Here is a 26,188-nt window from a genome sequence, read left to right as displayed (position 1 = left end):
AACTAAACTTTTCCCACCTTATACCCATAACCCTCTAGTTTTCTTGTATCCAAATACCAGTTCAAGAATCTTTTAAAAGGTCCCTATTAAAAGGTCCCTCCATGACCCCGGCAATGTATTCCAAGCACCCACTATTCTCCATGTAAAAAAAATTCCACCCCTCACCGTCTACAGATATCCTTTGGTGTTTGCCTCTCTGGGATGCTTGTACACCTCCAGCCTTTTAAAAATCTAGTCTTGGATCTCAACACTCTTTTGTACTGATTCTGTCCACCCTATCTATGCCTCTTGCAATCTTGTACACCTCCATTAAGTCACCTCTAATCCTTCTTCATTCCAAAGAGAAAAGCACTAGTTCTGTTAACCTTGCCTCATAAGACACATTCTTTAATCAAGGTAACTTCCTGGTAAAGCTCCTCTCTACCGTGGCCATGGATTTCATGAATTCGAGAACAGGTGTCAAGTTAACTGGTCTACAGTGGTCTACAGTGTTACATTTGCTATCTTTCATTCTTAAAATTTGGGAGTTCATGGCTAATGCATCCAATCCCGCTGTAATCTTTGGAGTACACACAAACTGCAATCACCTTCAAAGACAGGACTCTTTGAACTGAAGGGAGGTCAGTGACCCAAGGGGTTGAGCACAAGACCAACAACAAAAACCCAAGGCACCCAGAGTATGATACAAATGTGAAGCTTGCTTCATTAAGAAGCTGCAAGCAACAAAGGGGTAAAGAGACAGGGACAACAGTTCAGCAGTTAGTGTTGTTATCTCATAGCTCCAGGGAGCCAGGTCCAGTCTGACCTCCCATGCTGCTTGTATGCCATTTGCATGATCACTCTGTGAACAAGTGGGTTTTTTTTTGGCCAGGTGCTTCGAATATCACCACATCTCACAGACATACTTGTAGGTTAACTACGAAAGAGGTTTGCAAAGTTATAAGGAAATAAAAATGCAAGTAGATGGGAGCCAAAATTGCTGGGTTAAGGGGTAGAGCCTATATACAAGTAGCATATCATAAACATGGTCACAAGCATTTGTTAGCCCAAATATCAGCAACATGCAACTTAAAAACACAGGTGAATTATTTATAGCATATATTAGGATAATTATAAAGTGACAGAGTGGGATGGAAGGGTGTGGGGAGGAAATGGAGAGACGTTAATTCCGGGTTGAGCGCTTCTTTTGACGGGCCGAGCCCCCCTCCCCTTCCTCAGACTGGCCGTCTTGGACTCAACCACCGGGGGAGGGTGGGGGAGGGGGGCAGCTCCAGCCTCGGGATCCCTGGGCGTCTCACCCAGGGCCTCGGCCTCTCCCTGGAGCCTCACCTGCCCACGAAGTTCTCAAGCACGGAGCTCTTGCCGGCGCTCTGGCCGCCCACGACGGCGATCTGAGGCAGGTCGAGGTTGCAGCTCTGCCCGATGGAAGTGAACGCATCCTGCAGCTTGTTCACCAGCGGGATCAGGTCCTCCATTCCCCGGTTCCCCATGGCCACGATCCCGGCTGCGGACCAGTTGACTGCCACGGCCTCCGGCCTGCGCTTCCGCTCCCACCCTGACTGCGACCCTTTCCATTGGTCTGAACGGCTGACAATCATTTCTAGGCAACGAACCAAACCATTACTACTGGGAATGGGCGGGGCCTTTATTCACGTCAATCACACCTAAGGCTCTTATCATTGGGGAGATACCCGTCAATCATTATATTCCCAGCACCTACTGGGTGATTCTATTCTTTAGTTTGAATAGATGCCGCCCGCTCCGTTGGCAATTGGTTTTTTGCTGACGTCAATCATCATACTGACACTTGTTATTGGTCATCCTGCCTCACCCACGTACTTTGGTCCCCCCTAACTGGCAGCAATTCGATGGCTCGTTCACAGCGCTCAACAAAGCTCAGGCTCCGATTGGATGATGATGAGGTCACCCGACCTATGTCCCCGCCCTTTTCGAGATGACGGTGGGAACATTGGGAGTCCGCCGCTTCCCATTGGTTCATTTGCACGTCCTTCGGTTTTGAAGTGTTTATCGTTACCATGGAGACTGCTACTTGCGGAAGACGGGAGCGCCGAAGGGTGATGCGGATCGGGGGTCGGGGGTGGGTGGGGCGACGCTGGCCCATGTAAAGCATCGGCCCGTCACTGACGAAAGTTCTCCAACACACCACACATCCCCCCAATCCAAATCCAAGGGAAACACACGGTCGTATATGCAAGCCCAGGTAGTAGGACCCTGCGGAGCAGTGCTGTGTCTCCAACGTGTAATAAAAAAGAAATATGTGATATTACACGTCTAGTGTAAGGCAAAGAAAAATCAGCAGAAATTCCCCGGCGCCCCTTACAGAGAAAGAGAAGCAAAAGAGGACTTCATTGTAATCTTTTTACATTAAGACATACAGCACAGTTACAGGCCCTTTCTGTCCACGAGCCCGTGCCACCCAATTACACCAATTCGTCTACTTTTTTTGAATGGTGAGAAGAAACCGGAGGAAGTCACGCAGACCCGGGGAGAACGTACAGTTCCTTACAGACAGCACAGGATTCAAACCCTAGGCCTAATCGCTGGCGCTGTAACAGCGCTGCGCTAACTGCACCACCTCCAGCGCTCCCGCCGCCAGGCAGATTTCAGTCTGAACCATAAACTAGAACCATAAACAACCCGAGCTCCAGATCCAAACCTCTGACACGATCAGGAAGCCCTTAGCATCCTCTCGCGTCCCGGTTCCGATACCTGGTACCCCTTCGGCCAATCTCCAGGAGTCCACAGTCTGGTTCAAGTGCCTTGACTGCAGTTGCCAGTGCCCCCACTGTCTGCATGGGTTCCTCGCCTTGAGTCACCCACAGCCCATCGCCACCTCTCCTCCGTTTCTGGTGCCCTGCTTTCCCTGAGTCTGAAGCCCCTCATGGCTGCTGCCAATCATAAGCACCGCCATCTTTGGCCCAGACGCCATGGTCAAGATTTAAAGTAAACTACTGTCAGCTCCTTTAATGTGCCATTTAAAGTCTGTCCAGAGCCACAGCAGACAGGCTGGCAGGTCACCGCTCCCTGCTTTCCGTGAGTCCGCATTTCTCATTATCTGTGGGAGGGAGTGGTCAGTCAACATTTCCAGTCATAACCATTTCCCAAGATTCCAACTGAGGGCCTCAAACTTTCCATCTAGTATCTTTAAACCACTTCCATCAAGCAGGAAGTACAGGAGCATCAAAATCAGGACTGCCAGGCTGGGGAATACCATATTATGAAAACTGTGAGTATGCTGTAACCATGAAAATCATTCCAAATATTTATATATATTTATTCTGGTTATATGTGATCTTTATGTGCTATGTATTATGTGTGCACTATGGTCTGGAGAGACGCTGCTTTGTATTATTATCAGATGATAATAAATTTCAAAGGTTCCTTTTATTGTCATGTAATAATTCGGCTCCGAATCATGGGTCCTCTACCGGCACCACCTATGGCTCCTAGAACGCTTCCACCAGCGTTGTCTCCGCTCCATCCTCAACATCCATTGGAGCGCTTACATCCCTAACGTCGAAGTACTCGAGATGGCAGAGGTCGACAGCATCGAGTCCACGCTGCTGAAGATCCAGCTGCGCTGGATGGGTCACGTCTCCAGAATGGAGGACCATCGCCTTCCCAAGATCGTGTTATATGGCGAGCTCTCCACTGGCCACCGTGACAGAGGTGCACCAAAGAAAAGGTACAAGGACTGCCTAAAGAAATCTCTTGGTGCCTGCCACATTGACCACCGCCAGTGGGCTGATAACGCCTCAAACCGTGCATCTTGGCGCCTCACAGTTTGGCGGGCAGCAACCTCCTTTGAAGAAGACCGCAGAGCCCACCTCACTGACAAAAGGCAAAGGAGGAAAAACCCAACACCCAACCCCAACCAACCAATTTTCCCCTGCAACCGCTGCAATCGTGTCTGCCTGTCCCGCATCGGACTTGTCAGCCACAAACGAGCCTGCAGCTGACGTGGACTTTTTACCCCCTCCATAAATCTTCGTCCGCGAAGCCAAGCCAAAGAAGAAAGAAAATAATACATTAAAATATAATAGACATGTTGCCATAAGCATTACCCAGTGCCCCTAACAAGAGAAGCATAAGAGAGTCCCTTCAGAGACACTGAGTGTCTGTGGAATCGCCTCCAGTGCTCACGCAGCCCCATAGACTCCAGTTCATCAACAACCCAAGCTCCAGCTCCAAACCTGATTCAATCAGGAAGCCTTCAGTACTCAAGGCTCTTCGGGAGCCCTTCTTGCCCTCAGCACTCTCTCGAATCCTGGTTTCCATGAGCTGGTCTCCAGTAGCTTGCAGCTGTGCAGGTCCTTCAACTGCAAACTGCCAGCAGCCTGTGAGGGTCCTTCAGTCGCTGAATTCCTCATTGGTCTCTGCCATGGTCACTTTCCCTGTTGGGTGATCTCCTTGGCTTCTCCTCAATCGGGGGGGGGGGGGGTGTTGTTCACCCTGTATTTGGTACCCTATGCTGGTCCATTGTTCTCCTAGATTCTGCAAGTCCTCGTGGTCAGCTGTCGCCATCTTAGGCATAGACCCATGGTTGCAGAATTTTTAAAAACATACTTGGCTCCTTTAACAGGCTGTTTAAAGCCTAGATGGTGCCAAAAGCATCTGGACCAGGAAGTAGGACCCTGTAGAGCAGTGCTGCACCTTCATCGTCCATGGGTGGAAGTAGTCATTCAATGTTTCCAGCCCTAATCCTTTTGCAAGACTCCAAATAAGGACCATCCAGCACCTTCAACCCATTTTTAAATTTTTTTTGTTTTTCACACTATAAACCATATTGACCAAGATACATACAGACATTTTTTCTCTTGAATATATAGTGTCATTTTCTCCCCCTTTTCCCCCCTCCCTTCCCTCTCTCCCTCACCCCCTTTCCCATTTATTTGAAGTTAAATCTATAAGATACATTAAACCCGTTAAACAATGTTGTCACTTAATAAAAATAAACAAGAAATTTTACTGAGTCAGTTCTTTTCGTTGTCTTCTCCTTCTGTCATTTTAGGTGGTGGAAGTCCATGGTAGGATTTCTCTATTGTATTTCATGTATGGCTTCCATATTTGTTCGAATATTGTGATGTTATTTCTTGAATTATGTGTTATTTTTTCTAATGGAATACACTTATTCATTTCTATATACATTTGTTGTATTCTCAAGTTGTCTTCTAATTTCCAGGTTGACATAATACATTTTTTTGCTACAGCTAGGGCTATCATAACAAATCTTTTTTGTGCTCCATCCAAATCGAGTCCAAATTCTTTATTTCTTATATTACTTAGGAGGAAGATCTCTGGGTTTTTTGGTATATTGCTTTTTGTGATCTTATTTAATATCTGGTTTAGATCTTCCCAAAAAATTTTCACTTTCTCACATGTCCAAATTGCATGAATTGTTGTTCCCGTTTCCTTTTTACAGTGAAAATATCTGTCTGATACTGTTGGGTCCCATTTATTTAACTTTTGAGGTGTGATGTATAGCCTGTGTAACCAGTTACACAGTATCATGCGTAACCTCGTAGTTATTGTATTTCTCATAGTTCTGGAGCATAGCTTCTCCCATGTTTCATTCTTTCTCTTTATGTTTAGATCTTGTTCCCATTTTTGTTTAGGTTTACCGTTTGTTTCCTCGTTCTCCTTTTCTTGCAGTTTGATGTACATGTTTGTTACAAATTTTTAAATTATCATTGTGTCTGTAATCACATATTCAAAATTGCTTCCTTCTGGTAACCTCAGACTGTTTCCCAATTTGTCCTTCAAGTAGGTTTTCAGTTGGTGGTATGCAAACATTGTATCATGAGTTATATTATATTTATCCTTCATTTGTTCAAAGGATAATAATTTATTTCCCGAAAAAAAAATTCTATTCTTTTGATCTCTTTTCTCTCCCATTCTCTGAAGGAAAGGTTATCTATTGTGAAAGGGATTAGTTGATTTTGCGTCAATATTAGTTTTGGTAGTTGGTAATTTGTTTTATTCCTTTCTACGTGAATTTTCTTCCAAATGTTGAGCAGATAATGCAATACCGGTGAATTCCCACGTTGCACCAATTTTTCATCCCATTTATATAGTATATGTTCAGGTAACTTCTCCCCTATTTTATCCAGTTCTAATCTGGTCCAATCTGGTTTTTCCCTTGTTTGATAAAAATCTGATAGGTATCTTAATTGTGCGGATCTATAATAATTCTTAAAGTTTGGTAGTTGTAAGCCTCCTTGTTTGTACCATTCTGTTAATTTATCTAGTGCTATCCTCGGTTTCCCCCCTCTCCATAAGAATTTCCTTATTATTTTCTTTAGCTCCTTGAAGAATTTCTCTGTTAGGTGAATTGATAATGACATAGAAACATAGAAGATAGGAGCAGGAGTAGGTCATTCGACCCTTCGAGCCTGCTCCGCCATTCAACGAGACAATGACTGATTTTAAAGTTCAGTACCCCGTCCCTGCCTTCTCTCCGTAATCTTTAACACCCTTATACTGAAGAAATATATCTAATTCCCTCTTAAATATATTTAATGAACCTGCCTCTACTGCCCTCTGTGGCAATGAATTCCACAGATTCACCACCCTCTGGGTAAAGAAATTCCTCCTCATCTCGGTCCTAAGTGGTTTGCCTATTATCCTCAAACCATGGCCCCGGGTTCTGGATTTTCCCATCATTGGAAACATCCCATCTGCATCCATTCTGTCCAGTCCTGCCAGAATTTTACATGTCTCTATGAGATCCCCTCTCAATCTTCTAAACTCCAGCGACTACAATCCCAATTTGCGCAATCTTTCCTCATAAGTCATTCCTGCCATTCCAGGTATCAGCCTGGTGAATCGCCTCTGCACTCCCTCCATTGCAAGAACATCCTTCCTTAGATAAGGTGATCAAAACTGCACACAATACTCCAGGTGTGGTCTCACCAAGGCCGTGTACAGCTGCATTAAGGTATCCTTGTTCCTGTACTCAAACCCTCTTGATATGAAGGCCAACATACCATTTTCCTTTTTAACCGCCTGCCGTACCTGCATGCTCGCCTTCAGAAACTGGTGTACAAGGACCCCTAGGTCTCTCTGCACTTCCCCATCTCTTAACCTATTGCCATTCAAATAGTAATCTGCCCTCCGGTTTGTATTACCAAAGTGGATAACCTCACATTTATCCACATTGTAGTGCATTTGCCATGTATCTGCCCAGTCCCTCAATTTATCCAAATCACACTGGAGCTTCCTGACCCCCTCTTCCGTGCACACAACCCCTCCTAGCTTAGTGTCATCTGCAAATTTGGAGATATTACATCCAAACCCTCATCCAGATCATTAATGTAAATTGTGAACAGCTGGGGTCCCAGTACAGATCGCTGTGGCACCCCACTGGTCACCGCCTGCCACTCAGAAAATGAGCCATATATCCCAACTCTCTGTCTTCTACCTGCCAGCCAGTTCTCAATCCACATCAATACTTTGCCCCCAATCCCATGAGCCTTGATTTTGGAAGCCAGTCGTTTATGCGGGACCTTATCGAAGGCCTTTTGGAAGTCCAGGTACACCACATCCACTGGCTCTCCCCCATCTATTTTACCTGTCACCATCTCAAAGAATTCAAATAGATTTGTCAAGCACGATTTACCTTTTGTAAATCCATGTTGACTCTGTCCGATCCCTTCTCTGCTAGTCATATGCTCCGCTATTACATCTTTAATAATGGATTCCAGCATTTTGCCCACTACTGATGTAAGGCTCACCGGCCTATAATTCCCCGCTTTTTCTCTACCCCCCTTTTTAAATAGTGGGGTAACATTAGCTACCCTCCAATCCATGGGTACTGATCCTGAGTCTATCGAGTTCTGGAAAATAATTCTTAAAGCATCTGCTATCTGAATGGCCACTTCCTTAAGTACCCTAGGATGTAGATTATCAGGCCCTTGGGATTTATCTGCCTTCAATTCCATCAATTTCCCCAAGACCATGTCCTTAGAGATACTGATTTCTTTCAGTTCCTCCCTTGCATTAGTCTCTATGTTTCCCAACATCCTTGGGAGGTTATTTGTATCCTCTCTTGTAAAAACTAAAGTAAGAATTTAATTGGTCTGCCATTTCCGTATTCCCCATTTTATATTCCCCTGATTCCGACTGCAAAGGACCTACTCTGGATTTCACCAATCTTTTCCTCTTGACATATTTATAAAAGCTTTTGCAGTCGGTTTTTATATTTGCCGCAAGCTTACTTTCGTAATTTATTTTTGCTCTCTTGATTAATCCCTTTGACCTCCTTTGGTGCATCTTGAACTGTTCCCAGTCTTTGGTTGTGGTACTTTTTTTGTCCAATTGATATGCTCTCTCGTTGGACCTAATGCTGTCTCTAATTTCCCTTGTTATCCATGGATGAGTCACCTTTTTTGGTTTATTTTTATGCCAAACCAGTATAAACGATTTTTGCAATTTCTCCATTAGATCTGTGAATGCTTTCCATTGTCTATCCACAGTCAATTCCCCCATAATCAACCATCATAATTCCCTTTATTTAAATTCAGGACCTTAGTCTCGGTTTTAATTTCATCACTCTCCATGTCGAGTGAGAATTCGATCATATTGTGATCGCTCCTACCCAAAGGGCCTCCTACAACAAGATTGTTGATTACACCCTTATCATTGCATAATACCCAATCTAAAATGGCCTGCTCCCAAGTTGGTTCCTCGACATATTGGTCTAGATAACTGTACCGTAAACATTCAAGGAATTCCTCCTCCTCAGTATTTTTACTAATTTGGCTAGTCCAATCTATATGCAAATTAAAGTCTCCCATGATGACAGCTGTTCCTTTATTGCACGCTTTTCTAATTTCTCTTTTAATGCCTTCCCTCACCTTTACACTACTATTTGGAGGCCTATATACCACCCCCACTAACGTTTTCCGCCCCTTGCTATTCCTCAGTTCTACCCATATAGATGACTGAAATAGGGATTGTATCCTTGGGAAGATGTTCATTTTAATACAGTTTATCCTTCCTATCAGTGTTAGTGGTAAGTCTTTCCAATGCACTAAGTCGTCCTGTAATTTTTTCATTAATGGATGATAATTTAGTTTATATAGATGGCCAAGATTTTTATTTAGTTGTATACCTAGGTATCGCATTGCTTGTGTTTGCCATCTAAATGGTGATTCTTTCTTAAACATTGTGAAATCCGCATTATTCATTGGCATTGCTTCATTTTTATTTGCGTTGATCTTGTACCCCGATACTTCTCCATATTCCTTCAATTTCCTATGTAATTCTTTCTGGTTCTGTTAAGTATATTATAATGTCATGTGCAAATAGACTGATTTTATATTCCTTCTCTTTTATTTTTATCCCTCTTATTTTATTTTCTGTTCTTATCAGTTCTGCTAGTGGTTCTATAGTTAACGCGAACAGTGAGGGAGATAGTGGACATCCCTGCCTTGTTGATCTACTCAAAATTGTTTTGATATATATCCAGTTACTGTCACTTTCACCAATGGTCCCTTATATAATGCTTTAATCCAATTAATATATGCTCTGGTAGGCTGAATTTTTGTAGTACTTTGAATAAATAATTCCATTCTACCCTGTCAAAGGCCTTCTCTGCATCTAAAGCAACCGCTACTATTGGAGTTTTATTTCCTTCTACTGCATGAAATAAGTTAATAAATTTACAAATATTATCTGTTGTTCGTCTTTTTTTAATAAATCCGGTTTGGTCTAGATTTACTATTTTTGGTACATAGTTGGCCAATCTGTTTGCTAATAGTTTAGCTATTATCTTATAATCTGTGTTAAGTAGAGATATTGGTCTATATGACACTGGTGCTAGTGGATATTTCCCTGTCTTTGGTATTACTGTAATTGTTGCTGTTTAGCATGAATCTGGTATGTTTTGTGTTTTATCAATCTGGTTGACTACTTCCAGGAGGGGAGGAATTAATCAATCTTTAAATGTTTTTTAGAATTCTATTGGAAATCCATCCTCTCCTGGTGTTTTATTGTTCAGTAGTTTTTTTAATATCTCCTGTAATTCTTCTATTTCAAATGGTTTATTAATTTATTTTGCTCCTCTGTTTGTAATTTCGGTAGTTCAATTTTAGTTAGAAATTCATCTATTTTGTCTTCTTTCCCTTCGTTTTGTTTGATATAGTTGTTCGTAGAATTCCCTGAAGTTTTCGTTGATCTCCATCGGATTATATGTAATTTGTTTGTCCTTTTTCCTTAATGCCAATACCATTCTTTTAGTTTGTTCTGTCTTAAGCTGCTACGCTAGAATTTTATGCGTTTTTTCTCCTAGCTCATAATATTTCTGTTTTGTCTTCATTATGTTCTTCTCCACCTTATATATTTGTAGTGTTTCATATTTTATTTTTTTGTCTGCCAATTCTCTTCTTTTAGTTGTATCTTCCTTTATTGCTAATTCTTTTTCTGTATTTGTTATTTCCCTTTCCAACTGTTCTGCTTCCCGATTGTAGTCCTTCTTCATCTTAGTTACATAACTTATTATTTGTCCTCTGATGAACGCTTTCATTGTGTCCCATAGTATAAACTTATCTTTCACTGATTCCGTATTTATTTCAAAGTACATTTTAATTTGTTATTCAATGAATTCTCTAAAATCCTGTCTTTTAAGTAGCATGGAGCTTAATCTCCATCTATACATTTTTCTTGGGATGTCCTCTAGCTCTATTGCCAATAACGGGGGTGAGTGATCCGATAATAGTCTAGCTTTATATTCCGTTTTCCTAACTCTCCCTTGAATGTGGGCTGATAACAGGAATAGGTCTATCCTTGAGTATGTTTTGTGTCTACCTGAATAATATGAATATTCCTTTTCCTTTGGGTGTTGTTTCCTCCATATATCCAAAAGTTGCATTTCTTGCATCAATTTAATTATAAATTTGGTTACTTTGTTCTTTCTGTTAGTTTTTTTCCAGTTTTATCCATTTTTGTCCAAATTAAGGTTAAAATCCCCTCCTATTGGCATGTTCCCTTGCGTATCTGCTATTTTCAAAAAGATATCTTGCATAAATTTTTGATCTTCTTCATTAGGTGAGTATATATTGAGTAAATTCCAAAATTCTGAATATATCTGACATTTTATCATCACATATCTCCCTTCTGGATCTATTATTTCCTCTTCTATTTTGATTGGTACATTTTTATTGATTAATATAGCTACTCCTCTGGCTTTTGAATTATATGATTCTGCTGTTACATGTCCTATCCAATCTCTCTTTAATTTCTTGTGTTTCATTTCAGTTAGATGTGTTTCTTGTACGAATGCTATATCAATTTTTTTCTTTTTTCAGTAAATTTAACAGTTTCTTCCTTTTGATTTGGTTATGTATTCCATTAATATTTAAAGTCATATAGTTCAACATAGTCATATCATATTTTGTTTATTTTCCTTTCCGTTTCCTCATCACCACTTTCCCTTCTTATCCATTTCTGCTTTCTTTTTTTGAACACATTATAAGACAACATTTCTAAAACATAAAATATTTCCACTATTCTCATATCTAAAATTCCTTTAACCCCAATAGTCCCTCCCCTTTCTGAGTTGCCCTTTGTCCCTTGTCGGGCAACCACATCTCCCCTCTCTATTTGGATTTGGGAATCCACTTGCAAGCGTCAACTGATTTTGCAGTGACTGTTATTCTTCCCCACCCAGCCCCCCCAGAAAAGATTTTAATCTTCATATATAACAAAGGTCACTCTCTTAATTCCCTCCTTTCTTCCTTTCTTCCCTTTCTTTCCCTTCTTTGTTCTTATTTATACTCTATTTTTTTTAATATATATGTATGTATACCACTGGGTATTTTAACATAAATTTATAACCTTTTTTCCATAGAGTCATTTTTGCTGCATTAAACTCCTTCCTCTTCTTCAGGAGTTCAAAAGTTATATCTGGATAGAAAAAATATTTTTGACCCTTGTATTCCAGTGGTTTTTTGTCTTCTTTTATTTTTTTCATTGCCTTCTCCACTATATTTTCTCTTATTGTATATCTTAAGAATTTTACTAGAATGGATCTTAGTTTTTGTTGTGGTTGTGGTTTAGGGGCTAATGTTCTGTGTGCCCTTTCTATTTCCATTTCTTCCTGTAATTCTGGTCTTCCTAGGACCCTGGGGATCCATTCTTTTATAATTCTTTCATATTTTTGCCTTCTTCATCTTCCTTTAGGCCCACTATCTTTATATTGTTTCTTCTATTATAATTTTCCATTATATCTATCTTCTGAGCTAACAGCTCCTGTGTTTCTTTAACTTTTTTATCAGATTCTTCTAATTTCTTTTTTAAGTCATCTACTTCCATTTCCATGGCTGTTTCCACCTTGTCTACTCTTTTTCCTATTTCTGTCATGATCATCTCTAATCTATTCATTTTTTCTTCTATACTTTTTATTCTTTTTATTTCATTGAATTCTTGCGTCTGCCATTCTTTTACTGTTTTCATATATTCTTTAAAAAAAATATATCCATGTACTTGCCCTTCCTTTCATCTTCCATTTCTCTGTGTTCTTCCTCCTCTTCTTTTGAGTCCACTCCAGGATCTGTGTCTTTTACCTCTGTCTCTTCTGGTTTTCTTGTTGGGTAGTTTATTTTATTTTGTTGGGTATTCTTGTTCTTCTTATTTTTTTTAAAAGTGTCTTGGTGTTGGTCTTCTTCCTCTGGGTTGGCCATCTGTCGTTTCTTTGATTTCCTATTTTTATTCTCTTCCTCCTTGTTCTCGTTATTTTCTATGTTTTCCTGTTGAGAGTCTTGCTGTTGTGTTATACTTGTCTGTTTCAGCTGTGGAGGTGTTGTTTTTGTCTCGTGCATCACGCATGCGCGAATCCTTGCGAATGCGCGGTTGCGCACTTTTGGCTCCGCGAGCCATCTTTGTAGTCCTGAGTTCGGGGTTTCCACTGACCTCAGGGAGCGGGCTTCTCTCTCCACGGCGGGCTTCCTCGTACCGGTAAGGCCTTCACCTTCCTCCTCCAACGTCCTTCCTTCTTCTTTTCTTCCCGTTGTTTTTGGTTTTTCTTTCTTTGCGGCCATTTTCTCCACACTTTCACTTTCAATTTGTTATGGTTTCTGTGTTAGTGACTTTGTTTTTTCCCTACCTTTTTTTTACTTTTCTGGAGAGGGCTGGAGTTCCCCACTACTCCATCACGTGACTCCCCACCTTCAACCCACTTCAATCAAGAAGGTGGTACAGGAGCATCAAAATCAGGACTGCTATGCTGGGGAATAGCTTTATCCCCACAGGCTGTGAGACTGATGAACAGGATTCTGTAACCGTGAAAATATTTATATACATTTTGATTATATGCAGGATCTTTATTGTCTGTTTTTGAGCATGCATTGTGAGATGCTGTTTTGTCAGAATGTACACATACAATCAAATAATAAACTTGAAACAGACCCTTCATACAAATCACCTGACCAAATCCACTGCCCAGAAAGTGGCCCTCTGCACAGCGGTGAGATCAGACCAAACTGGGTGACACATATGCTGCAAATCTGAGCTTCCAAGCTGTTGCCCACTTTCAATCCTCGGCAAAGTGGTGGAAGCAGCATTTCCTGAGCAATAATCCACTAACCAACAAGCAGTTAATATTCACCAGCAAACCCTCCCCCCGCCCCCACTACTTACCAGATCAAGGCTTCATTCCAAACACAAACCAAGGAACTGAATTTCAGAGACGATTGTTCTAGACAACAAAGCAGTGTTTAACACTTGTGAAATGTTTTAACACCATGGTCCGGTTGCACCACTGTCTGGTACAAAGATACCAACACTCAGGAAAGTTAACTCGGCCTGCAACATCATGGGCACCAGTCTTCACTCCACCGAGGACATATACAAGAGGCGCTGTCTTAAGAAAGCAGCCTCAACGTTCAAGGAACCCCCGCCACCCAGGCCAAGCTCTCTTGGGAAAAATGCACAGGAGCCTGAAGACAAGTGCTCAGCACCACAAGGATAGCTTCTTCCCCTCCGCCATCAGATTCCTGAATGATCCCTGAACCATAGAAGCTACCTCACTTTGTCTTTTACTTGCACTGTATTTATTTATTTTGTAAGGTGGATAATAGAAACGTTTGCACTGTGATGTTCTGCAAAACAACGAATTTCATGACATGTTCATGAACAATAAATTCAGATTCTGACTAATGGCAGGCTAATCTCAAAGGTAAGGCTGCATTGATCATTTGGATTCAGAATCGGCTTTGTCAAGGTAAAGCATATCACAAGTAGGTCGACCAGTCCAGAATGACCTGGTCTGGCTAGGAGCAATCCTTTAAGACCTGCCAGTAGGTGTGGCTACACTCTCATCCAATCACAGTGATCCTACACTACAATCTGTACATATACACATTGGTGATAGAATCTGTAGTCTCACAATGGTGAAGGCAGCGAATACAATGAATACAAGCTATACTTAAGTATAGCTTGACTTCTTTACAACAAACTCAACCAGAACCTCATTTAAGGACTCTTACTTTGCACATTTTAAAAAAAATTATTACTTATTTTCTTTCTGTATTGCAGTTCTCTCTTTTGTATATGCATCTCTTCGTGAGTACAGATTTTGCACTCCTGATCAGTACTGGCCTGCAGGGGAAAAAAGAATGTCCTATTTGTACTCCGACAATAAATCCGAACTTTGAATTTGCCCAAAAAACACAAAAAAATGCTTTTCACCATACCTTGGGACACAAAAAAAAAGCAATAATAATTCAAACAAACAGACTCCAAGACATTTTACTATAAGACAGATGTGTAATTCCACTAATACAGATCAGGAAGAAAGGACACTCATCCATCAGACACAAAGGCAGAAAGATAGGTCCCAGACTGATGACCTCTTGTGATGAGGGCATTGGGTAACACAGTGGGACAGGAAGTCTGATATTTCTTTTTGTATAACTGAATATTTCCCACAGGAAGCCAAAAGAGATCATCTTCCCAGAATGTTATGGCTAGGAGTTAATGATGTCATTTCCAATTCAGATAATTATGCAACTAGAAGAGGACCTTGCAGTCTTCAGTGTGCATACTGCCTTTGTCCTTGATAGTGGCTTGAGTTTTGTAAATGTACACACTGCAGTCACAGATTAAAAAAGGCTTCTTTTGTGTTGTCAAAGCTGCAATCAACCAATTAAGTGAAGGGAATTCATAACTCTCCTGATCTGTAGATCATTCATAGGAGCCACTCAGCCCGTCGAGTCTGCTCCGCCATTCCATGATCTGATCCATTCTCCACTCCCATGTCTTCTCCCCATAACTATTGATACCCTCACTACTCAGATACCTATCAGTCTCTGCCTTAAAGACACCAAAAATAACCTGGGCTTCACAGCCACCCATGGTAGCAAATTCCAGAGGTTCACCACTTTCTGGCTAAAGAAATTCCTACTTATCTTGGTTTTACATGGGTGCCCTTTGATTCTGAAGTTGTGCCCTCTTGTCCTCAACTCTTCTCCCATAGTAAATAATTTTGCCACATCTACTCTGTCCAGGCCTTTCAAAAGGCTTCTATGAAATTCCCCCTCATTCTTCTTAACTCCAAGGAGTACAGACCATGAGTCATCAAACGCTCTTCACATGTTAATCCCTTCCTTTCACGAATCATTCTTGTGTATCTCCTTTGAACCCTTTCCAATGCCAGCATATTCTTTCTTAAATAAGGGGCCCAAAGTATCTTCCATACTCCAGTGAGACATCACTGGAGCCTCAACATCACTTTATCTATATTCTGTTCATCAGTATTATAAAGCCTCAACATCACATCCCTGCTCTGACATCCTATTCCTCGAGATAAAAATGTCAACGTTGTATTCGCTGCCTTCACCATTGTGAGACTACAGATTCTATCACCAATGTGTATATGTACAGATTGTAGTGTAGGATCACTGTGATTGGATGAGAGTGTAGCCACACCTACTGGCAGGTCTTAAAGGATTGCTCCTAGCCAGACCAGGTCATTCTGGACTGGTCGACCTACTTGTGATATGCTTCAGTCTTTTAGTTAATAAAAGCCTTGGTTTGGATCAACAAGTCTTTGGTTCTTTCGACGTGCTCTAAATTGGGAAACAGCTTGAGATTACTTGAAGGAAGGAGCTTTGAATACGTGATTACAGACATAATGATAATTAAAAGATTTATAACCAACATGTACATTAAGCTGCAAGATAAGGAAAATGAAATAAACTATAAACCTAAGCAGAAATGGGAAAAGGATTTAAATATAAAGATAAAAAATGAAATATGGGAAAAGTTATGTTCTGGATCTATGAAGAATACAATAAACACAAGGTTATGCATGATACAGTATAATTGGTTACACAGGGTACACATTACTCCTCAAAAATTTAAAAAAATCAACATTATTGGATAAATGTTTTCGCTGTAAAAAGGAAATGGGAACAACATTACATGCAACTTGCGCATGTACGAAAGTGAATACATTTTGGGAAGAACTAAATCAGATACTAAATAAAATTACAAAAAAATAACATACCAAAAAAACCAGAGATATTTCTTTTAAGTAACAGGGATTAAAAATTGGGAAATCTCTGAAATTCATATATTTTAATGCCAGGAGTATTGTAAAAAAGGTGGATGAGCTGAAGGTGTGGATTGATACTTGGAAGTATGATGTGGTAGCGATTAGTGAGACATGGTTGCAGGAGGGATGTGATTGGCAACTGAATATCCCTGGGTTTCGTTGTTTTAGGTGTGATAGAGTCGGAGGGGCAAGAGGAGGTGGGGTTGCATTGCTTGTCAGGGAAAATATTACAGCGGTGCCTAGGAAGGATAGATTAGAGGGCACATCCACGGAGGCTATTTGGGTGGAACTGAGGAGTAGGAAAGGAGAGGTTACACTTGTAGGGGTGTATTATAGACCACCCGGAGGGGACCGAGACCTAGAGGAGCAAATCTGTAGGGAGATAGGAGATATTTGTGATAAGCACAGGGTTGTAATTATGGGAGATTTTAATTTTCCACATATAGATTGGGAAACACATTCTGTGAAAGGACTGGATGGGTTAGAGTTTGTGAAATGTGTGCAAGATAGTTTTTTACAACAATATGTAGAGGTGCCGACCAGAGAAGGAGCAGTGTTAGATCTACTGTTGGCAAATGGGATGGGTCAAGTGACGGAGGTTAGTGTTGGCGAGCACTTTGGGTCCAGTGATCATAATGCCATCAGCTTCAATGTCATTATGGAAAGAGAGAAGTCAGGGCCAAGGGTTGAGGTTTTTGATTGGGGAAAAGCTAGATTTGAGGAGATGCGAAAGGACTTGCAGGGTGTGCATTGGGACAATTTGGTTTATGGGCAGGATGTAGTAGAGAGATGGAAGTCTTTTAAAGATCAGAATTTGAGAGTGCTTGGAATAAAATTCTGCGACTGGTAAACTCTTCTTCTTTATGTGCAAAACATTCACTAATACAGTTTAAAGTTGTTCATAGAGCTCATATGTCTAAAGATAAACTCCATCGCTTTTATTCTCATATCAATCCTATATGTGATAAATGTCAATTGGAAATAGCTTCCCTTACACATATGTTTTGGTCCTGTCCCTCTTTACAGAATTATTGGAAGGAAATTTTTTCCATTATATCTACTGTTTTGAATATTGATTTACAACCACATCCCATTACTGCAATTTTTGGATTACCTATGATAGATTTGACTTATTTATCTCTTCCTGCGGATCGTATGATTGCTTTTCTTACACTAATGACTAGAAGATCTATACTATTGAATTGGAAAGAGGTTAATCCTCCCACTGTTTTCCAATGGTTTACCCAAACTATACTATGTTTAAATTTAGAGAAAATTAGAAACTCTGTCTATGAATCCCCTTCTAAGTTTGAGTTAACCTGGTGACCATTTATTTAATATTTTCATTTATGGTGAGTTGATCTGGCTCTGATTTCTTTCTATGATTATGTATGATAATTGGGCTGTAAGATGAGATCGGAGTGATCGGCGTGGTTTAGCTATATCTGTAGGTTTTTTTTTGTTTTTTTAATTCAGATTTGTTTTTTGTTCTTTTTTGGGGTTTTTTTTCTCTTTTTTCATATATTGTTATTAATTATATCTTTTTTTTAGAGATAGTTCACACCCTAAACTGATCAAAAAAAATTTTTTATATGATATATTTTTATTCTGTAATATTATTGTTTAATATCTCTGTATTAATTCATTACTTACTATGTATTTTTATATCTCTTTGAACTGTATGTGTTTATAAATTATAATAATAATAAAAAGATTGAAAAAGAAAGATTTTGAGAGTGCAAAAGCTTTATGTTCCTGTTAGGTTAAAAGGAGGGGCAAAAGGTTTGAGAGAGCCGTGGTTTTCAAGGAATATTGGAAACTTGGTTCGAAGAAAAAGGGAGGCGTACATTAGATATAAGAAGCATGGAGTTAAGGAGATGTTTGAAAGATACATTGAATGTAAGAGGAATCTTAAGAGAGGAATTAGGAAAGCTAAAAGAAGGTATGAGGAAACTATGGCAAGCAGGGTGAAAACTAATCCAAAAGAGTTCTACAAATATGTTAATGGTAAGAGGAAAGCTAGAGACAAAATTGGTCCCTTAGAAAATCAGAGCGGAAAACTGTGTGTGGAGCCTAGAGAAATGGGGGAGATATTGAACAGTTTCTTTTCTTCGGTATTCACTAAGGAGAAGGATATTGGGAGATGTGAGATAAAAAAAGCAAATTGGGTAAATATGGGGAATATCGAGATTACAAAAGGTGTAGTTTTAAGGCTTTTGAAGAATATAAAGGTGGATAAGTCTCCAGTACCAGACGGGATCTTCCCCAGGACATTGAGAGAAGTGAAGGAGGAAATAACAGAGGCTCTGGTGGTAATTTTCCAAATGTCATTAGATATGGGGATAGAGCCGGAGGATTGGCGCATTGCGCATGTGGTTCCGTTATTTAAAAAGGGTTCAAGGAGGAAGCCTGGCAACTATCGGCATGTAAGTTTGACGTCTGTGGTAGGTAAATTAATGGAGAAAATTCTTAGAGATAGTACTTATAAACATCTGGATAGACAGGGTCTGATCAGGAGCACTCAACATGGATTTGTGGGAGGAAGGTCATGTTTGACCAATCTGATTGAATTTTTTGAAGAGGTGACTAGGAATGTGGATGAGGGTAGCGCAGTGGATGTTGTCTATATGGACTTCAGTAAGGCCTTCGATAAGGTACCACATGGAAGATTAGTTAGGAAGGTGCAGTCTTTAGGTATAAATTTTGAGATAGTCAAATGGATTGAACATTGGCTGAAAGGGAGAGGCCAGAGAGTGGTAGTGGATAATTGTCTGTCAGGTTGGAGGCCGGTGACCAGTGGATCTGTATTGGGCCCATTGTTATTCGTTATATACATTAATGATCTAGATGATGGGGTGGTGAATTGGATTAGTAAATATGCAGACGATACTAAGATAGGTGGAATAGTGGATAATGAAGAAGGTTTTCAAGGATTGCAGAGGGATTTGGGCTGCTTAGAAAAGTAGGCTGAAAAATGGCAGATGGAATTTAATGCTGTTAAGTGTGAGGTGCTTCATTTTGGTAAGAAGAATCAGAATAGGACATACGTGGTAAATGGGAGAGCATTGATGAATACAGAAGAGCAGAAAGATTTAGGAGTAACGGTACATCGTTCCCTGAAGGTAGAAACTCACGTGAATAGGGTGGTGAAGAAGGCTTTTAGTATGCTGGCCTTTATCAATCATTGCATGGAATATAGGAGTTGGGAGGTGATGTTGAGATTGTATAAGACGTTGGTGCGGCCTAATTTGGAGTTCTGTGTGCAGTTCTGGTCGCCTAATTATAGGAAGGATATAAACAGAGTGGAGAGAGTGCAGAGAAGGTTTACCAGAATGTTACCTGGGTTTAAGCATCTAGAGTATAGGGAGAGATTGGACAGATTAGGTCTTTATTCTTTGAAGCGTAGAAGGTTGAGAGTTGATTTGATAGAAGTATTTAAGATTATGAAAGGGATAGACAGAGTGGATGTGGATAGACTATTTCCGTTAAGAGGAGGAAAGATTAAAACAAGAGGACATGAGTTAAGAATTAAGGGGCAGAGGTTTAGAGGTAACATGAGGGGGAACTTCTTTACTCAGAGAGTGGTAGCCGTGTGGAATGAGCTTCCGGGAGAAACAGTGGCGGCGGAGTCAATTGTATTATTTAAGAAAAGGTTGGACAGGTATATGGATGAGAAGAAGATGGAGGGCATTGTGCAGGGAGGTGGGACTAGAAAGGGGTGTTTGGTTCGGTGCGGACTAGAAGGGCCTAATGGCCTGTTACCGTGCTGTAATTGTTATGTTATGTTATGTAACATAAGAAGAATTAGGCCTCAAATTGGATAAAGTCCAAAAAAAAACATATAATTAAAAAAAATAAAGTTCAATGTTTGAACAAATTTGGGAACCATACATTGAACATATCAGAGAGAGCTTGCCTACGACCTCCATTTCCTAAAATGAGAATGAAAATGATAAGAAGACAAAAAGACTAGATTCAAATGTTGAATATTTATGGGTTTTGGAGGGGGGTGGGGAGAAGGGAGGGAGGGAAAGGGGTAAAAAAAAAAGGAGAAAAGACCACTGTGTAAATTTAATGAGAAACATTTGTACATATTTTGGTTGACATGATTCAGTGTGGAAAAATAAAAAAAACTATTTTTAAAAAAAAAACACCAGTTCATGCTTTGGTGGCTCAGGAGGGGCCAGCTCAAGTTTTTATTCGGGTCAGCTGATTGACAGCAGGCCAAGTGGAGCCAGCCCCTTAGGTGGTATTCCTGCAGATGTTGAGATCGCCCCCTGCAGTAGGCTGGTGGTCATATAACCACAATAATCAACCCTTAAACCCCCAATAACTTGTGCTTCTGCCCTCACAGATATTTGCTTTATTTTATCCCTTCTTTTCTAAAACTTTAAACTAACTTTTTATCTTTCTCCCTCAGTTCTGATGATTTCCAACATATAACATTAACTGCACACAAAGGGGTGATGAGTCAGCATACAGGAGGAAGACTGAAAACTTGGCTGAATGATGTATGAACAACATTTCATTCAATGTCTTAGGAAGGGAAAACCAGATCCAGTGATCATTGAGGGAAATCGGAGGTGGAGAGGGCAAGCAAAATTTAAATTCCTGGGAGTCACTATCTCTGAGGTAATGTTTGAAATAAGTATTGTATCCTTGTGAAGACATTCATTTTAATGCAGTTTACCCTCGCTATCAAAGTTAGTGGTAATTCTTTACAATGTTCTAAGTCTTCCTGCAATTTCTTTGTCAGTGGCTGATAATTTAGTTTGGACAAGTGGCTTAAGTTATTATCTAACCTGATCCCAAGTAACGGATTGCTTGTGCTTGCCATTTAAATGGTGATTCTTTTTTAAATTCCGTATAATCCGCGTTACTCATTGGCATCACTTCACTTTTATTTGCGTTGATCTTGTACCCCGATATTACTCCATATTCCTTCAATTTCTTATGTAATTTTTTTTATTGCTATTTCTGGTTCTGTTAAGTATACTATGATGTCATCTGCCAAAAAGCTGATTTTATACTCCTCCTTTATTTATATCCCTTTTATTTTATTTTGTTCTCATCAGTTCTGCCAATGGTTCTATTGCTAAGGCGAATAATGAGGGGGATAATGGACATCCCTGTTTAGTTGACCTACTTAATTTAAATTGGCTCAAAACATATCCATTTACTGTTAACTTCGCCAACGGTCCATCATATAATGCTTTAATTCAATTAATATATTTTTTCTGGTAGATTGAACCTCTGTAATACTTTAATAGTTCCATTCTACTCTGTCAAAGGCTTTTTCTGCTTCTAAAGCAATAGCCACTGTTGGCTTCTTATTTCCTTGAACTGCATGAATTAGATTAATAAATTGACAGACATTATCCGCTGTTCATCTTTTCTTAATAAATTCAGTTTGATCTTGTTTTACTATTTTTGGTACACAATCGGCCAATCTGTATGCTAATAATTTCGCTATTATCTTATAATCTAAGTAGAGATGTTGGTCTATATGATGCTGGTATTAATGGATCCTTCCCCCTCTTTGGTATTACTGTAATTATTGCTGTCTTACATGAATCTGGCAAGTTTTGTGTTTCTTCTATCTGGTTCATTACTTCCAGGAGAGGAGGAATTAATAACTCTCTAAATATTTTATAGAATTCTATTGGGAATCCATCCTCTCCAGGCGTTTTATTGTTCAGCAGCTTTTTTTTAATATATCCTGTACTTCCTCTATTTCAAATGGTTTTATCAGTTTGTTTTGTTCCTCTTCTTGCAATTTCGACAGTTCAATTTTAGCTAAAAACTCTTCTATTTTATCATCTTTCCTCTCATTCTCAGTTTGGTATAATTGTTCATAAAATTCCTTAAAGTTCTCATTAATCCCTATTGGATTATATGTAATTTCTTTGTCCTTTTTCCCTTGATGCCAATACAGTTCTTTTAGCTTGTTCTGTTTTAAGTTGCCAGGCTAATATTTTGTTTTTTTCTCCCAGTTTGTAACATTTTTGCTTTATTTTCATTATGTTCTTCTCCACCTTGTACGTTTGTAATGTTTCGTATTTTATTTTTTTGTCTGCCAATTCTTTTTCATTATATCATCCGTTCTTACCAGTTCATTTTCTGTACTTACTATCTCCCTTTCCAACTGTTCTATTTCCCGATTGTAGTCCTTTTTCATCTTAGATAATAACTTATTATCTGCCCTCTTATGAAGGCTTTCATTGCGTCCCATAATATAAATTTGTCTTTCACTGATTCCGTGTTTATTTCAATATATGTTTTAATTTGGTGTTTAATAAACTCTCTAAATTCCTGCCTTTCAAGTAGCATGGAGTTAAAATAACTCCAAATATATGTTCTTGGTGGGATGTCCTCCAGTTCTATTTCTAATAACAGGGGTGAATGATCAGGTAGTAATCTAGCTTTATATTCAGTTTTCCTAACTCTCCTTTGAATTTGGGCCGACAACAAAAACATATCAATCCTTGACTATGTTTTATGCCCACTTGAATAATACGAGTATTCCTTCTCTCCTGGGTGCTGCCTCCTGCATATATCCATAAGTTTCATTTCCTGCATTGATTTAACCATAAATTTGACCACTTTATTCTTTTTACTAGTCTTTTGTCCAGTTTTATCCAACATTGGATCCAAATTAAGGTTAAAATCCCCTCCTATCAATATATTTCCTTGTGTATTTACAATCTTCAAAAAAATATCCTGCATAAAATTTTGATCCTCCTCAATAAGTGCATGTATTTTAAGCAAATTCCAAAATTCTGAGTATATCTGACACTTTATCATTACATACCTCCCTGCTGGATATATTATTTCTTTCTCTATTTTGATTGGTACATTTTTATTGATTAATATAGCTACACCTCTAGCTTTTGAATTATGATGCTGCCGCTACGTGTCCACCCAGTCTCTTTAATTTGTTATGTTCCACTTTAGTTAGGTCCGTTTCCTGCACAAATGCTGTTTTTATTTATTCTTTTTTCAGTAAATTTAATAGCTTCTTCCTTTTAATTTAGCTATGTATTCCATTAATGTTTATAGTCATATAGTTCGACGTGGCCATCTCATATCTTGGTTACACCTCATTTTTGCTTCCTCACCACCACCATCCCCCTTTTCATCTCTGTTTTCCCTTTTTAAACTCAATGTATGACAACACATTTAAAACATAAAATACTCCAACAACTCCCACATCCAATATTACCTTAACCCCTAATGCCCCCCCCCTCTCTGAGTTGCCCCTTATCCTTTGCTGGGCAACCACAATTTCCCTTTCCATTTGGATTGCGATCCTGCTCGCAAGTGTCAACTGATTTCACAGTTACGGTTATTCTCCCCCCCAAAAAACTTTAAAAAAAAACACATGACAAAGCTCCCTTCCTTCCCTTCTCTTTTCCCTCTTTAGTTCTTTACGTATACATTGTTTTTGCATCTTTATTTGTTATGCCATTCTTAATTGCCATTCTTCATTCTTATTTACATCTCTTCATCTCTCCTTCTGTCCTGCAAATGCTCTGCAAATTCTTGTGCTTCCTCCGGATCCGAGAACAGTCTTTTTTTGCTCCCCAGGGATAAATATTTTAAGCACAGCTGGATGTCTTAACATGAATTCATAACCTTTTTTCCATAGGATCGATTTTGCTGTATTAAACTCCTTCCTCTTCTTTAAGAAGTAACTAGGTTCTTGAGGTCTGGGCAACATCGTAGTTAATCTTCTCTGCACTCTCTGGTTTACATCTTTCCTTTAAGTGACCAAAACATCACATACCTCACCAATGTCCTATACAACTTCACTATAACAACCCAATTCTTGTATTCTCATTCCCCCTAAACTTTTTCCCCTTTTACTCTCAACTCCTGTCCTCTGGTTTGTATCTCACCTATCCTTAGTGGAAATCAACATTTATAAATACCTCTAACAAATCTCACCTCATTCCTCTATGCTCCGGGGAATAAACCTTTCCCTATAACTCAGTTCCTGAAGTCTGGGCAAGTTCCCAGTAAATCTTTTCTGCACTCTTTCTATCTTATTGATATCTTTCCTGTAGTTAGGTGACCAAAACTGCACACAATACTCCAAATTTGGCCTCACAATTGTCTTATACAACTTTACCATAACATCCCAACTCCAATTCTCAATATTTTGATTTATGAAGGACAATGCCATCTCTTTACAACCCCATACTCCTTTGATGCCATTTTTCAATGAATTATGAATTTGTATTCCCAGATCCCTCTGCTCTACCACACCTCAGTGCCTTACCATTTACCCCACATGTCCTTTCTTGGTTTGTCCTTTAAGAATGCAACACCTCACACTCGTCTGCATTAAATTCCATCTACCATTTTTTAAAACCCCATGTTTCACAGCTGGTCCAGATCCATCTGCAAGCTTTGAAAGCCTTTCTTGCTCTCCACCAGACCTCCAAGCTTTGTGTCATCTGCAAACTTGCTCATCCAATTTATCACATTATCATCCAGCTCATTGAAACAGATGACAATGGTCCCAGCACTAATCCCTGAGGCACACCACTAATCACAGGCCTCCAGTCTGAGAAGCAGACCTCTCATATTTGGCTTCTCCCATATAGCCAACGTCAAACCTAATTTACTTTTTCACCGTGAATACTAAGCACCTGAACCTTCCTGACAAACCTCCCATGTGGAACTTTGTCTAAGGCCTTACTGAAGCCCATGTAGACAACATTCACAGCTTTTCCTTAATCAAAGTTCCTGGTAATCTCCTCAAAAAACTCTACAAGATTGGTTAAACGAAGCCATGCTGACTATCTGTAATTAGTCCCTGGCTATCCAAACATTTGAATATATCCAAATACTTGAATTGGCTTAAAACTGGCCTTTGTGATCATGAGAAACTCAGCACTTGTTGCCGAATTTGCTCAACCTCATCATTGGTCCTCTTATGGTAGGTCATTGCCGTCAAGCACAGAATATTCTTGGAACCTCATCCTCTAACAAATGCTGGTGAATAAGTTGAATGAAGACCTCTGATTTGGTATCAGAATCCAGGCACAGCCAGTATGAAGGATGACTGCACATCAATGGGAAATTCCAGTTGGAAGACACAAGAATACAGGCAAACCCCACTTTATGTGATTATTTAGTCCCAAATTTTACTCGCACAAGATGAATTTGCATGAAGCAATTAATAGAATCAATGGGAATAAATGACAATGAACCACCGTCTTTTCAGATCGTCCATCAAGACATAAAAACGTGTTTTAAAAATACTTTTAGCTGCATAAAATGCCAAAATTGTTAAGGTTAATAAAAATAATGATGATATTTTTCATTTATTTCATAACTTAATCCATTTCTTAAAAATATTTGTCCGAAGTTGACTGCACGGATTTTTCTTTGCCTCGTTATAAAATTTCCTCCAGTTAGCGATTGCTTTTTCTAAATTGCTGCAGACTTCCATGCTTTGTTTCCATGTCAGGATCGACATTTAGATAAAAAATCCTTGACAGCTTCAACAAGTTCAAATCCACTGAGAAATTTCTGCATTTTTAATCAGCGCTCACGGTAACTGAAGCAGGAAATGGTCAACAGTTTTCCAAATCCCAGCAACTGTAC

General features: G+C 39.6%; 1 protein-coding gene and 1 long non-coding RNA gene across 10 annotated transcripts in view; one reads left to right on the top strand and one right to left on the bottom strand.

The window, feature by feature from the left end:
* Positions 1-1,821, bottom strand: part of dnm2a (dynamin 2a) — a 58,761-nt gene extending 56,940 nt beyond the window's left edge. For 2 of the 9 annotated variants that reach the window (XR_011354316.1, XM_069927536.1), the window contains exon 1: positions 1,330-1,812. Coding sequence is in view for 8 of the 9 variants with exons in the window: in XM_069927536.1 (XP_069783637.1) it covers positions 1,330-1,598 (269 nt within the window). In the remaining variant the exon portion in view is untranslated. Of the gene's footprint in view, positions 1-1,329 lie in introns of all 9 variants that reach the window. The other 7 variants (XM_069927537.1, XM_069927540.1, XM_069927542.1 and 4 more) reach the window with 6 other exon arrangements.
* A 299-nt stretch (positions 1,822-2,120) lies between these two features.
* LOC138758519 (uncharacterized) lies at positions 2,121-25,925 on the top strand. The gene is made up of 3 exons (XR_011354315.1): positions 2,121-3,247; positions 20,994-21,205; positions 25,522-25,925. It is a non-coding gene; the product is annotated as an uncharacterized lncRNA (long non-coding RNA).
* Positions 25,926-26,188: the final 263 nt, after the last annotated feature.

The sequence above is a fragment of the Narcine bancroftii genome, chromosome 3 (genome assembly GCF_036971445.1).
Source record: "Narcine bancroftii isolate sNarBan1 chromosome 3, sNarBan1.hap1, whole genome shotgun sequence".
NCBI classification, from domain to species: domain Eukaryota; kingdom Metazoa; phylum Chordata; class Chondrichthyes; order Torpediniformes; family Narcinidae; genus Narcine; species Narcine bancroftii.
Note: the sequence above shows the minus strand (reverse complement) of the source record. Positions and strands in the feature narration are given on the sequence as shown.